At 54.4% G+C, this 12,801-nt stretch overlaps 5 protein-coding genes across 5 annotated transcripts; all 5 read right to left on the bottom strand.

The window, feature by feature from the left end:
- Positions 1-1,596: 1,596 nt before the first annotated feature.
- On the bottom strand, positions 1,597-2,574 carry GUITHDRAFT_74586 (hypothetical protein; the record flags this gene model as incomplete). Its single annotated transcript, XM_005828578.1, has 2 exons — positions 1,597-1,761; positions 1,924-2,574. 2 exons carry the CDS (start codon positions 2,572-2,574, stop codon positions 1,597-1,599), a joined length of 816 nt encoding a protein of 271 aa, XP_005828635.1.
- Positions 2,575-5,685: 3,111 nt separating this feature from the next.
- GUITHDRAFT_112360 (hypothetical protein) lies at positions 5,686-6,627 on the bottom strand (the record flags this gene model as incomplete). Its single annotated transcript, XM_005828577.1, has 6 exons — positions 5,686-5,901; positions 5,944-6,003; positions 6,172-6,226; positions 6,276-6,313; positions 6,459-6,528; positions 6,581-6,627. 6 exons carry the CDS (start codon positions 6,625-6,627, stop codon positions 5,686-5,688), a joined length of 486 nt encoding a protein of 161 aa, XP_005828634.1.
- A 1,005-nt stretch (positions 6,628-7,632) lies between these two features.
- On the bottom strand, positions 7,633-9,276 carry GUITHDRAFT_112359 (hypothetical protein; the record flags this gene model as incomplete). The annotated part of the gene is made up of 12 exons (XM_005828576.1): positions 7,633-7,695; positions 7,748-7,786; positions 7,840-7,916; positions 7,961-8,007; positions 8,056-8,185; positions 8,230-8,326; positions 8,377-8,418; positions 8,511-8,590; positions 8,638-8,766; positions 8,822-8,936; positions 8,986-9,018; positions 9,073-9,276. 12 exons carry the CDS (start codon positions 9,274-9,276, stop codon positions 7,633-7,635), a joined length of 1,056 nt encoding a protein of 351 aa, XP_005828633.1.
- A 1,248-nt stretch (positions 9,277-10,524) lies between these two features.
- GUITHDRAFT_112358 (hypothetical protein) lies at positions 10,525-10,761 on the bottom strand (the record flags this gene model as incomplete). The annotated part of the gene is made up of 1 exon (XM_005828575.1): positions 10,525-10,761. One exon carries the CDS (start codon positions 10,759-10,761, stop codon positions 10,525-10,527), a length of 237 nt encoding a protein of 78 aa, XP_005828632.1.
- Positions 10,762-10,998: 237 nt separating this feature from the next.
- On the bottom strand, positions 10,999-12,074 carry GUITHDRAFT_112357 (hypothetical protein; the record flags this gene model as incomplete). Its single annotated transcript, XM_005828574.1, has 9 exons — positions 10,999-11,051; positions 11,099-11,188; positions 11,244-11,296; positions 11,352-11,422; positions 11,589-11,651; positions 11,698-11,742; positions 11,790-11,843; positions 11,899-11,964; positions 12,012-12,074. The coding sequence occupies 9 exons, from the start codon at positions 12,072-12,074 to the stop codon at positions 10,999-11,001; spliced, it is 558 nt and encodes a 185-aa protein (XP_005828631.1).
- Between the last annotated feature and the right edge of the window lie 727 nt (positions 12,075-12,801).

Below are 12,801 nucleotides of genomic sequence, written 5' to 3'. Positions count from 1 at the left end.
TCCTCCTCCTCCTCCTCCTCCTCCTCCTCCTCCTCCTCCTCTCTATCACATCCTCCTCCTCCTCCTCCTCCTCTCTATCTCCTCCTCTGTGCCATTCTCGTCTTGCTAAGCCTCTCCCATTCGTGCGTCCGATCTTATCGTCTGGCATTTTTGACTTCCATTCTTCATCAGGTCAAATTATCAGAAAACTAGGTTCGGACCATTTTGGTACCCCCTACCCCCATGTTGTCCACCCTCACCCACTGTACAAAGATCTGAGCAGAGACGAAGACAGAGAAATATGATGACCCCTACCCCCATTTGACTAACCCCACCCCCTTCAAGGCCGCACCACCCTAAAAAGCTTCACTCCTCGGTTTTGAGGAAATGCAGCCGATAGGGGACGGACGTACCGATACCACCCCCTACCCCCCATATGAGTACTTATCACCCCCTACATCACGAAATGCGGCTTTTCCCCACTATCGTACCCTACCCCTGATTACCCTCCCCTTGACAGTAGAACCACCCGGTCATGAGAACGACTTTCATTCCGACCAAGTACCCTACCACCATCACTCTTGCCGGAGGGTCTGGTAACCCCTACCTCCCTCAGATCCATGAAATGATAGAGAATGTACCCGGTAGTGAAGAAGGAGCCATATTTCCAAGGGGGTAGGGGTCATACTGCTGACAGTCGCCCGGCAACTTCGGAAGTCACATCCCTCACAGTCACCGGTCGGTGATGCGGCAGCCCGGGCCGGGCCGCCCGGCTCAGTGTGAACTGACACGGTGACCAGTGATTGATGTCCCAGCCGGACAGTAGCTTTACTGTGAACTTCTGAACAAAATCATATGATCCAGCCATTCAATGCTTCAAGTGATATCAGTGTTGAGGCTGTGTGTTCCCTGTCGCCTTTCAAAGCAGCGGCAGCCGGACCCGACTCGAAGGCTGGGCCCGCCCGGTACCGGCCGCCTTTTCACTCCCAGACTCTCAGTCGTCCGCATCGTCGTCGTCGTCATCATCATCATCGGAGTCGCCGTCCTGCAGACGCTCAGCGGCCAACCAAAGTCGCAGCATGTTCAACTTGCCTTGGGTTTCGCCGAGTCTGAGCCCTGAGATGTTTGCGGCGGCAGCGGCTTCTCCGTCTGAGTTGTTTCGTTGACGGAATGGACGAGGGCACTGCAAGCAGCTGGACAAAACAGTTCAGCGTGGCGAATAGAGGGAGCAGGGAGCAGGGAGGCAGGGAGGCAGGGAGGCAGAGGAGGAAGTCAAGGGACAGTAAAAGTGGTGGATGAGACAAAGAATGGAGGGGGAAGCGGAGGAAGAGGAGGAAGAGGACGATAAAGGCAGAAGGGGAACGGGAGGGCGAGTTTGGACCTGCAGCTCGAGTAGCCAGCGACGAACTTTGAAGTGGCCGCTGGATCCGGGTATGCTCTAGCCGAATGAACCTGATCTTGCCCTGACGGAAGGGGTCAGGAAGAGTGCGCGGGGGGGGGGGGGTTCGGGGAGGCACCTCGCAAGCGAGAATACAGCAGGCCTCGTTGTTCGACCCGCAGTAGCCACTGGAGCTGAAGAGCGTTACCATCTTCGCGTGCTGCTGAACCTGCTACAGGTCAACCACCCCAGCAGACGCCCCAAGGAGATACCTGAAACCCGGTCTTGCGGACCTCGTGTGCTCGTACAAGGTGGCTGAAGTTGTACCTGCGGAGGAACTGCACTGTGGGATCAGCAACATGATTTTGCTGCAGAGCCGTATGGCGGCCCTTGGAGGGGGAGAGCTGGACAGGGAAGATGGACTCTACCTGCTCTAGAGCCTCCGCAGTGAACATGTGAGCCGTGCCGCGAGAAACGTTAGGGCCGAAGCCTTCGGTCCACGAGTTGTCTTGGGGCTGGAGATGAAATGAGCAAGCAAGGGCGGGCGGGAAGCTTTAGCGACTCACCGTGTGAAAGTTGGAGGGAGCTGGATCATTCCACATCAGATCCCATGCCAGCGGGTCCCCTCCCACCGAGGGATCGGGCTGGGGCAGATCGCGAGGAATCTTGTTGATCTCGGCGATGAGAGAAGCAGACCCGTACTCTCCATGCTTCCTTAAGACGCTGGGACTCGGGATGCCTCCATGTACACAGAAGATGTTGTGGTCGACGACGGCGGCCAGCGGGAGAGCATCGAAGACCAAGTTCACCGACTCCCACACTGAGTCCCCGACCTCCTTCCCAAAGTGCTTCTCACACGAGTCCCGGAAGCAAGGGTTGTACCCCGAGTGGCTGTTCTGTATCCTGGTCTCGTGGTTTCCTCTCAAGAGCTTGAACTTGCTCGGACACATCAGCTTCTGAGCAAACAAGTAGGCCACGACCTCCACCGAGTGGGCGCCACGGTCTACATAATCTCCCAGCATAAGGAAGTTTGCGGGCGAGAGGTTCGGGCCGATCCTCCACAGAGCCTTCTCAAACGCCACTAGGTCAGCGAAGTTTCCATGGATGTCTCCTAGGATGTAGCAGGGGGCCTTCACGTGCACACAGCGCGGCTCCGCGAGGCAAAGCTTCCTCACGTCCTTGGCCACGGTCTCTATGTAGCGAGCAAGGGCGTGCATTTGCTCCACCGGCTGTTTCCCCCACTCGAACGCTCGCTTGTTCTTGTCGGGTATCGGCATCTCGAAGAACCGCAGGGCCTCCACCAGCTGATTCGGCGCAGAGTCCAGATCGAAAGATAGCATTTCTGCCCGGCGCACATACACGCTGGACATCGAACGGCCGAACTTCTCCCCGTTGGCTGTCGGCGACTCTGAGCGAGTAGAACGAGGGGATTCTAAAGGAGAGTTCCACCCCGCATTGCTGTTGCCCGACGGCGTGTCCGGCAAGAAGGAGCGAGGAGTGTGGGGAGCACTTGAGATGCCGCTCATCAGTTCATCATGGAGTGGTAGGGAGGATGAGTCCTTCCTCCACAAGAGCTCGAAGTCCTCAACGGTCCCTTGATATCTGTTCAACATGACTGTGTGCGAAGCAAGCTTCCAAGAAGTAGTCCGGACCCCCAGGGGAGAGAGACAGGGCCTCAGGCTAGGAGAGTGCAGAGGAGTTCCTCCTCCTGACTGTGGGCGGGAGAAAGGATTGTACGGTGGCACGTGCACTGAGATCAAGCCCTTTCCCTTGCCCTTGCCCAATGCATCCAATTCTTCGTCCTTGGATCCCTCGGTAGATTTCTCCGTCGGTTCATCTTTAGCAAAGATCGGAACCTCAGTGGCTATTCGTGGCCTCTTAGGAGCTCTAGAGGCCTCGTTCTGCCCATTGTCGTTGTTCGCAGCATGCTCACTACTATCGCCATTCTCCGTCTTTGACTCCTCGATCGTCTCAAGAGCTCCTTTGACCTGGTTCGTTTCCGCCTTTGTCTCACCATTCGTACTATTGAAGGAACTTAAGAACTTCCCGTGGGTTTCCGGAAACAGGGCCTCACTGTCCTCGCAGCTCTCCTAATGTAACAAAGGCATTCATCAGCTTTCTTGCTGAGAAGGTAAACGATGCATAAGGTAAACCACGCATACCTTCACGAAAGAAACCTCCAGCCCCTGGTCGAGATGGAGAGGGTTCTCCTGAGGCGCCAACGTAAAGAGGAACGATAAACCCCTTGCAGATTCTCACCTCCAAACCGATCCACGTGCACCTGTAGTTGTTCCCCGACTCTAGATAGAAACTCTCCAATACTGCGCATCGGGCACTTCTTAACGCTCCACATGGAATCTACACGCACGTCCTACCTGCTTCAAGCCCATCCAAGCTGAAAGTTCGCTTTCGAACTTCAGCTCTGACCTGCATGGCAAACCTTGTCAGTATCACAGCTCAATGGAGCATCCAGCAGTTCAAGTAACATACTTTGCCACCCGCGTCTGCAACCTGTTCACGAAGTTGCTTCCTGAGTCCGATCTCGAGAGAGAACAACTTCAAGGGCCCCTCACATGACATACACCACAACCCTTCGCTCAGACTTGATTTCGAGGAAAACAAAACAAGAGTCAGTCTAGATACTCAGAACAGCGCACAAGATTACTTCTCAAGATCGAACATGCTCAAATCTACTCCATTGGCCTTGACGAATGGCACGTCGTGCCGCTTCCCATGTGATACACCCTCACTCGAAGTTGTCCTTACTGCCTCACTCGAAGTTGTCCTTACTGTCTCAGTCGATGTAGTCCTGATGGTCTCGGAGGCGGACATTTCCGATGTCTAAGCGCAACTTCCGTCGAAGAGCTCACTGAAGCATATTCCGGAGCCCCCAACGGAGTGAATCCCCTCAGAACTTCATGCACATCCACCCTGGCGAAACCCTCTTCCTAACTTGACACCACCGGCATCCTGCAAAGATCATCACATCCTTTAACCATTGCTATTCAAAGCAACTGCATCGAGGAGAAGATGCAGCTTTAAATCTTGATCAGCTCCTCACAATCACTTTGCAAAAATCACTGATGGCATCGCTCTTCTCAGCTGCATACTCCAACATGCTCTCCGTATTCTGTCTTCCAAACACCAACTCTCTGCTGACAGAGGGTAATTGATCACTATCAGAATCTTTATCACTTCTTCCGATACGTAAACTCTTGTATTTTCAAAATATTTCTCACCTTCTTGCTGTGCAACGAAACACTGGCAAAGACCAATATGCCGCACTCGTTGCACTTCCTCGTCTAAACTATTCAGAATTCAGTCCCATCCTGCTGCTTCCTCTCTCATCTCATACTCTTCTTCCCGTCAACACTCCTCAAGTTCCAACTCCATCTCCTCCGCCTTCGCTTCGACCTCATGGCCTTCCCTGGCACCATGGCGGGAGAGGGAGGCATCGGCTTTTGCAGGAACTAGGGGGTGCTCGTGGTGGTGGGTGAGGGTGGTGTCAGTGAACGCAGGGGTGGCTGCGTCCCAACTGAAAGGGTAGTGAATACAGAAAAAGCATAGATATCTGGGGTAGGGTGTATGACCCTACCCATGAAATGCCTGAGAGGCATAAATCTGAAGGGAGGAGAGGGGTACTTGAGTCTAATGGGTGGGGTGATTTGTGGAGGAAATGGGGGGTGGGGGTGGAGGGTTACTCGAGGACCGAAGGCAGCAGGAAATTGGTCGGATTGGCCTCAGGAAAAATGAGCAGATGTGGAGGCAGAGATTCTACCACCCCTACCCCCTTTGAAATTCACCCTACCCATTAGTTTAGAAGGAAAATGATGATATGCGGTGGGTTCGCTGTAACCCCCACCCTCTGGAGTAAACAATGGCCCCGGTGTCTCTAGCTAGCAAGGTGATCACATGATCTGCTGTACCCCACCAACCGACTGGAACCGTCAATTACCGTACCCACCAGTCTAAAATACACTCAAATCAATGAATTTAGGGGGTATGGGTATTGACCCCCACCACTTCAGAGAACAGTCGGACTCGTCACGTACTATGACTTTTACCGTCTGAGGCAAATTCCGTTGAACTTCTCAGTCCTCAAGCGGCCTGTGACTATCGAATGAAGCCCGGCCGGCAAACTTGGGCCCGGGCCGGGCGGGATGAAGCCGGGCCAGCAAACTTGCTCGGGGGCACCCACACCGGGCCCACTGAGTGCCACGGTCGGGCTCTTGATATCGCCGGGACTTTGAAACAAAACTTGTTACAGCCATCCTAAGGACCCAAAGGAAGAAGGGCCCGGCTCAGGCTTCAAGTCACTCGGACGACCTTCAAGTCGATCTGATCTCCCTGCCGTAGATGCGAAACATGCGGCCGAGGGTGACGAGCCCGTCCTCGAGGCCATGTTTGACCTGCGGGGGGGTGAGGTCGTGCGACGGAGAGGGAGGAGGAGGAACCCGAAGTTTGGAACGCCGCCTGCTAAGGTCGAGGATTTGCTGCTTAATGTCCGAGATAAACGCCTCACCCTCCTCCTTCTGTGACTTGAACTGCTGCATATCAGCAAGTAGCCTTGAGGAGCGGGGGCCCACCAGAATGTTGTCCGCACTTTTCTTGGAAATGCGGCGAAGTAACTGCCGTTGTGCAAGCGCCTGCTCAGTAAGAGCATTAGAGAGGTGAGGAGACGAGGAGAGGAAGCGAGGAGAGAGGAGGACAGGACAGGACGGGAAGGCACAGGACACGGCAGTACGGGACAAGAGTAGATAGCCACATTGGAGAAGGATGGGAAGTAATAGCGAGAGAAAGAGAGGACTTCGAACCGCTTTCTGCAGCTGCCGCTTGAGAGCCTTGATCTTCTGGATCAGAGTCTTCGACCTGAACCCACGGATGAGGAGGAGGTCTGAAACAGCAGGCGCGAGCTTACCGGCTTTCTCTCTGCCGGATCCTTTGGGGAGTGTTGACCTGCAGTACACCGTCAGTTGACCATGGCCGAGGAGCAGCAGCGATGGAGAAGAGAGCGAAGGTGCTGCTGAGAGCAAGAGGTTCGGAACAACCACTCTTCAACTCTGTCCCTTGCCGAAAGGAAGTATATCAGTCCCTTCCTCACCTTGACAAAGTCGCGCTCGCAATTCCGGAAGAGTTCGGGGTGGACTTGATCGTTTGGAACGACGTGGATGCTGCAAGGAGCAGGTGATAAGAGGGTTGAAGAGTGTTGACCAGTCTCCTCACTGTAGACTCTTGCCATGCACGTTATATTTGTTGAACTTCTCCGCCATCTGCGGTCAAATTCTTGATGGCGTGCAAGGCCAGGAAGGTTGGGAAGGAGGAAGACGAAGGAAGACCAGAGGCAGAGACGTGCAGGAGCATGATAAGCATACACATAAGGAGGGAGAGGAGGAGGAGAACAAGGAGGGTATGGAGAAGGACAGGTCGAGGAAGAGGACAAGGACGAGATTGATCATGATGGCAACCAAAAAAAAACAAGAAAGGGAAAGACAGCGATGATGATCATCATGATGATGAGAGGCAAAGGAGGAGGAGGAGGAGGAGGAGGAGGAGGAGGAGGAGGAGGAGGAGGAGGAAGATTGGTTGTAGGCGGGAAGGAGGAGAAGTGGATTCATCACCTCATGTGCCACAGCTGCGTCATCAAACTCTACCCAACCATATCCCTTATACGCTCCTGTCTTCCTATCTGTAGGGGAAAGAAGAAAGAATGTAAACAGATTTCAAGAGCACTGCAGCACAGACTTCGAGCAAGTCTTAGCCTGGTCACTTTGCCGTACTGAGAGAAAAACTGCCAGAGTGAAGAATCAGATGCAAAAGTGCAATCAGGCAACATGGGAACAAGGGACAGATGAAAAGCAAAAGGGTCGAGACAGGAGAGTGAGGAGAAAGGGTCTGAAGCTGGAAGGATCGAAGAAGGGAAACGTGCAAGGAGACACAGGCAGGAAAAAATATATGGGAATAAGAAAAGGAGATGTAAAGACAATGTTAGATTATGGAAGAGGGGGAGAACCTGGTACTGTTGTTCCTTGTAAAATCCATGGGGGATATGACCGATGTAGATGACTCCCCTTCCTCGAGCTTTCTTCTCTTTCTCTTCCATGAGAATTCTTTCCACTGCAAGGGAAGAAGAGGAAGAAGGTCAGTGAGAGAGAACCAAGACAGAAGTTTCATGAGAAGGAACAAGGGGTTGAAGGGACGAAAACGATGAAGCGGAAGAGGAAAGGAGGAAGTGGAAGCAGGGGATAGAAAGGGGTGCTCGATCAAAAGATTGAAATTCACGCACAAGCTCGCTTTCTTAGCTTGAGCGTTCGTTGCTTCTTTCGTTCAGCTTCATCCTTCTATACCAAATCGTTTAGCAGAGAGAAAACCTTATAGAATGAAATCTAGGACCGCAATATGTTTGACGATCTGTTCCCGATCTTCTACTTCCTGATATCCATCAACCGATCCATCACCGCAATCAGCATTGTACACTCTCCTACCATTTGGCCTTTCGCGGGGATATGGAAGAGGTTGTCTTCTCTCTTCTGTGTTCCAACCCTACCATGGCTCTCTGAAGCTGCTTGCAAGTTAGAGAATGGCGTGACGTCATCACTGCACTACATGGATACATGTCCGAGGGCCGGATCCCCTTTTGCATCTGGTTTGCCCTGTGGCCTTGATGAGATGGAGAATCAGATGTGATAGGATGGTCTCACTTCTTCAGCTCTTCAAGCTTTTCTAGCTCCTTCCTCTTCCTCTTCGTGAGCCTTTTGTGCTTCTTTAGGACCTCCGAGGCCCTTTCAACCTGGTCCTCCCCCTCTTCCCCCTCCTCTTCCCCTTGCTCTCCTGCAACTCGTATCACTTACAAGCTCGTGGTGGTCAGACACAACCGTCATCGGCATGGTCTTTTGCTTGACTCTTGTCGCCTTTCTTCTTCTGCTTCTCCTTCCTCCGATCTTCCATGTTTTCGGCGGCGAATTTCCAGCCCTTGATTGTCATCAAACCCACAAAGCAACTTGTTTGCAACAAAAACTCACCATCGCGCTGCGATCCATCAGGATTTCTTGTTTCGTTCGGAGCTGCGTACGTCGTCAGACGCTTTCGACTCCACAGATGCAGAAAGCAGATGATATGAGGGATTGACGATCATCAGAGATTTCAGCTGCATCACATGATCCAGTCGAGTTGTGGCCTTGTCGTCCTCCCATTGGTAGACTCGCCAGTCAAACGTTTCTTCACTTGGCTTCTTCCCTGATCGCCAACATCTCACCAAGTTTCCTGGCAGGAAGAAACAGTACCAGCGACATGAGGAGAGAAAGCTTTCACACCCTTTCTCTTGTTGTCTCCAACATCTCTTCGTTGCTTTCTCTCTTCTTCCGGCTCTGGCTCCTCCTGTTCTCCATTCCCGATCCGTGGATCAGACCCCTCTGCAGCACTCAAGGTAAGAAGCAGGGCCGACCGCATGCTAGCGCAGACAGCTACCTGATGACGCCTCCACCGACCCCTCCTGCCAACCTTCATCCGAACCCGAGTCCCATTCCGAGCTCGAAGCGCCCTTCGCTTCCCTTCGCTCTCGTTTAGCCGCTCTTCTTGATTCCTGCAGCCATATCAGATGAAAAACTTGACCCCCCAAACAGAAACATCACCATCTTCATGCGCCGCTTTGTGAGCTTGCTCAACTGTAACTTCCGTCAGGGCTACTTCACCAGCAAAGTTCATTGAGGATTTCTAACCTTCTTCTCTTTCCCTCCGGCAAGGCGCAGAGGAGAACATTGCCGAAGGACCACAAGGGCATCATGACAACAGCTCGGCACCGACAAGGATGAGATCAGAGGACGGGTGGTGGGGATCGAAGCGAGCTCCTGATGGGAGTAGAGTGCATCTGATAGTGTCCATGATAGGATTGATATGAAGAGAGAAGTCGACCAAAGCTTCATGATCGACCCCAGAGCACTTGAGGCAGCTAGATATCAGCCACAACCTGGCCCTTGAGTTTTCTTGAATTCAGTGTCTTCTATGCCATTTCAGTTCCAATTTCTTCCCCCTATTCGCTTCAGTTCCCTTTGTGCTCTTGTTGTGCTCCTCCCCTTGTTCTGCTCTTCATCTTGATCTCTTGTTGTAGTGTTCTCATCTCATCTTCTCATCTCCTCGCCCTTCATCTTCTCATCTCGGCATCTTCTTACGTCTTTCTCACGGCACTCGCGACATGCCAGATGCGTCTCGCGAAAATGGTAGCCCTCATCCCCCCACTGATGGTCGGGTCGGGCGGCCACGTGACGGGCCGGGGCCGGGCAGCAGCCCGGCCAGTAGTGACTTGACTAGAGGCTAGGCTAGCAGTGGGGCTCGGTGGCTGCACGTGCTGCTAGCTGGGTCGGAGGCCTATTGTCGGAGCCTGGGTCGCAGCAGGGTCGGAGCGGCGTGCAGCCGCGCGGACTCCCGGCGGGCAGCCGGCCCGCTGGCCCGGTCGGCAGCACTGAGCGGCAGGCACCGTGAGTCGGAGCCTCCCGCCGACCAGCTGGGACCGTTAGTGTGATGAGGCGAGCATGTAGTTTCAGTTATCAGTGAAATTTATAACCACTGATAGGATAGTCGACGATCATGACGAGCCTACCGTGCTGAGGTTCAATGATGACTAGTTTGTTCGCATAATCATCGCCGCGTCGATTCAACATGAAGAAGAGCTTCCTGCATGACTCAGTGAGGCTCAGCTCTCCGTCTCTAGAGATCTGCAGCCGAAGACCAAACTTCCTGGTGACTTCTGACTCCTCCGTTTCCTCCCTTCACCTTGCAGCTGCATGCTGCATTATCATCTCCCCTTCCGTTGCCTTGGAGCCCAACAGATGCCCTGGACCAGACCATGTGGACCTGTCGCCCATCCCTCCCCAGCCACTTTCCCCTCCTGCTCCACCTCTCTCCGTACGACGTGTCAAGTTAAGCCCTCCCCCGAAGTACGATCTCCTGTCTATTTCTATTCCAGCTCCTCTCCCTCGGTCTTCCCAACGTGAATGTCCTGACCCTGACCCCCCTGACTCGGCCCAACCATCCCTTTCATATTGCATGAGCCCTCTCGCCATGCTTCCCCCCTGATTGGCAGCTGTAACCAAACCTCTTCCCGTCAAACTCCCCCCGTCCACCATCGTATGATCTCCACGCGCTGCCAGCGTCGGAGGTTGGTGCGTCAACACCTAGCTTGAAGGTATCTCCATGCCTGAAGCTCCTGCATCAAACTCGTAGTCATGGATCACTTCTACGTCGCTCTCCTCTTGCATGGCATGTTCCGTATGATCCGTGACTCCTGCCTCCCTGGCGTGCCCAGCAAGCAGAATCTGCTCTAGACTTCCAGCCTTGCGCTCCTCCTCCAGCTCGTGCTGCTCTCGTTGGGTCGGCCAATGCACACCAAGTCTCTTGCACACGTTCTTCATCCCAGTCAAGGAGAGTATAGCTTTTTTTCTGTTCAAGTTCCAACCCCCGAGTCTAGTCCGTCCCCGGGGCAGTCCCGGCCCCCCGGGCCGGCCAGGAGGCCCGGGAGCCTCGGTTGGGCCCGCCGCTCAGTGATAAAGCCGGTCTTGTTTACTCAAAGTTAAGTTGAAAATCAGTACGAGGACGGTCAGTCTAGCACGGCCTGACGCCAGCAGTTTTGTTAGCACTGAGCCTGTAGTTCAAGGATCAAGGTCATTTACGCTCTCCCCCCTGTGCCACAGCATAATGGACCCTGCGGTGAGATGAGTTGTGCGCATCTGAGGAGGGCCAGGAGCAGACCGTCTTCGCTTCCTCCAAGAAGGCTCTGCCCGATGATCTCGCAGCAGTACAGCAGATCTCCACTGTTCCCCCCTCGCTTCGAAGAAATTCCTTGTCCAGCAGCACTTCAGCCGCTCCCTCGGAGGCTCTCCCACCCGCCACTGACCTCCTCCTCCGAACGGCTTCGTCTTGCCCAGGAGATCCTGCACTGTTTGGTCCCTGGAGGCCGAGGACGAAAGTCACAGCAGACATGACAGGAGGGAGGAGGAGGTACGTCTGTGCTCCTGGGGACGAGGCTTCTGAGCTCTGGGCATCCACGAGGTCGCGCAGGTCCCAGAGGAGCAGCTGGGCAGCAGCTCATGAGAATCAGAAAGATTGGAGGAGCGAGGAGAAGCGTTCCAGACTGACGGAGGGGCGGGGGGGGGGGGAGGAGAACTGGTGTAGTCATAGGAGAAAGAGGAAGAAAACGGGTGTTGTCAAAGGAGGGGGAGCAGGCGAAAGGTCCTCTCACTTTCGTTCCCCCGCAGCTCACGAGCTCCTTGCCATCGTCACTCCAGCAGAGGTCACGCACTTGCTGGGTAAGCTCTGAGGAAGCTCGACGGGCTGGACACGATCGCTACCTGATCGTCATGCGCAGGGAAGTGCGTCGTCAGGTCGGGGCCGAGCTGGGCGGCAGGCATGTCAAGTTGGATGCAGAGAGGGAGGTGAGAACCTTGGTGAGACCGACGACTCCTCCTTGACTTGCCGTTGCGAGGATCTGACCGCACTAGAGCGAGCCCCTCTCAGTCACCCATGAGTATGCGAGGGCTCGAGGACGAGACCTTGCTAATGCCACAGCGATTCAGAGGAGAGCGAGAGAGCTTCAGGGATCGCAGATGCTTCGCCACCTACACCTGGCCGTCAGAGCCTTGCTGCTGCTCCTCACTGGCGATACCCCGCATGGCAGCTCGTACGTGAAGGGCGGCTCGTTCTCCCCAGCATGCGCCACGTCGAACATCCTGTCAGGACTCAACGAGAGGAGGAGGAGAGCGTTGGCTGTCGGTCACATGCACGTGGAGTCCAGACTGACTGAAGCCACTGCAGGATGCATCAGCCTCGAGGGAAAGGGAGGAAGAGAGAAGGAGGTGAGGAGTTGGAGAAACGGAGGGGAAGAGAGAGGAAGGAGGAGAGGAATAATGGAGAGATAGAGATGAGTTGGAGATGAAGAGAGGGAGGGACAGGGAGAGGGAGAGAGGAAGTAAGGGAGGGAGGGAGCGAGAGAGGGGAAGTAACTGGAAATGAAGAGTGGAAGAGGCGCTGCTACCATGTCGTACATCAGGCGAGAAGCAGGAGGAGGTAACGCCAGCTGCGTGTCCAAGACATGCTCGGATGGGAACTCGCGAGCGAAGATCCCATACCTGCAAGGCTCATCACCGTGTCTCCATGTATTGCACTCCTGTCCTGTCCTGCCCCGCCCACCCTGTGCCGTGATGTCCTCTCCTGTCCTCTCCTCGCCTGTCCTCGCCTGTCCTCTCCTGTCCTCTCCTGTCCTCTCCTGTCCTCTCTTCCCCCCCTTCCTCCTTCCTCTCCCATACTTTGCTTGAGCAGTCAAGAGACGAAGTGAGTACATGCATGCCGTACTTGGTGCTCCCGATGTACTGCACCACAGAAGTCAGCTTCATACCCTGAGATCAGCGTGTGCTTGCCTTATCTCTGACTTGAACGCTCGTGACATGCCCCTGATG

This window comes from Guillardia theta (genome assembly GCF_000315625.1).
Source record: "Guillardia theta CCMP2712 unplaced genomic scaffold GUITHscaffold_58, whole genome shotgun sequence".
Classification (NCBI taxonomy): Eukaryota; class Cryptophyceae; order Pyrenomonadales; family Geminigeraceae; genus Guillardia; species Guillardia theta.
This window is presented reverse-complemented; position numbering and strand designations above follow the sequence as displayed.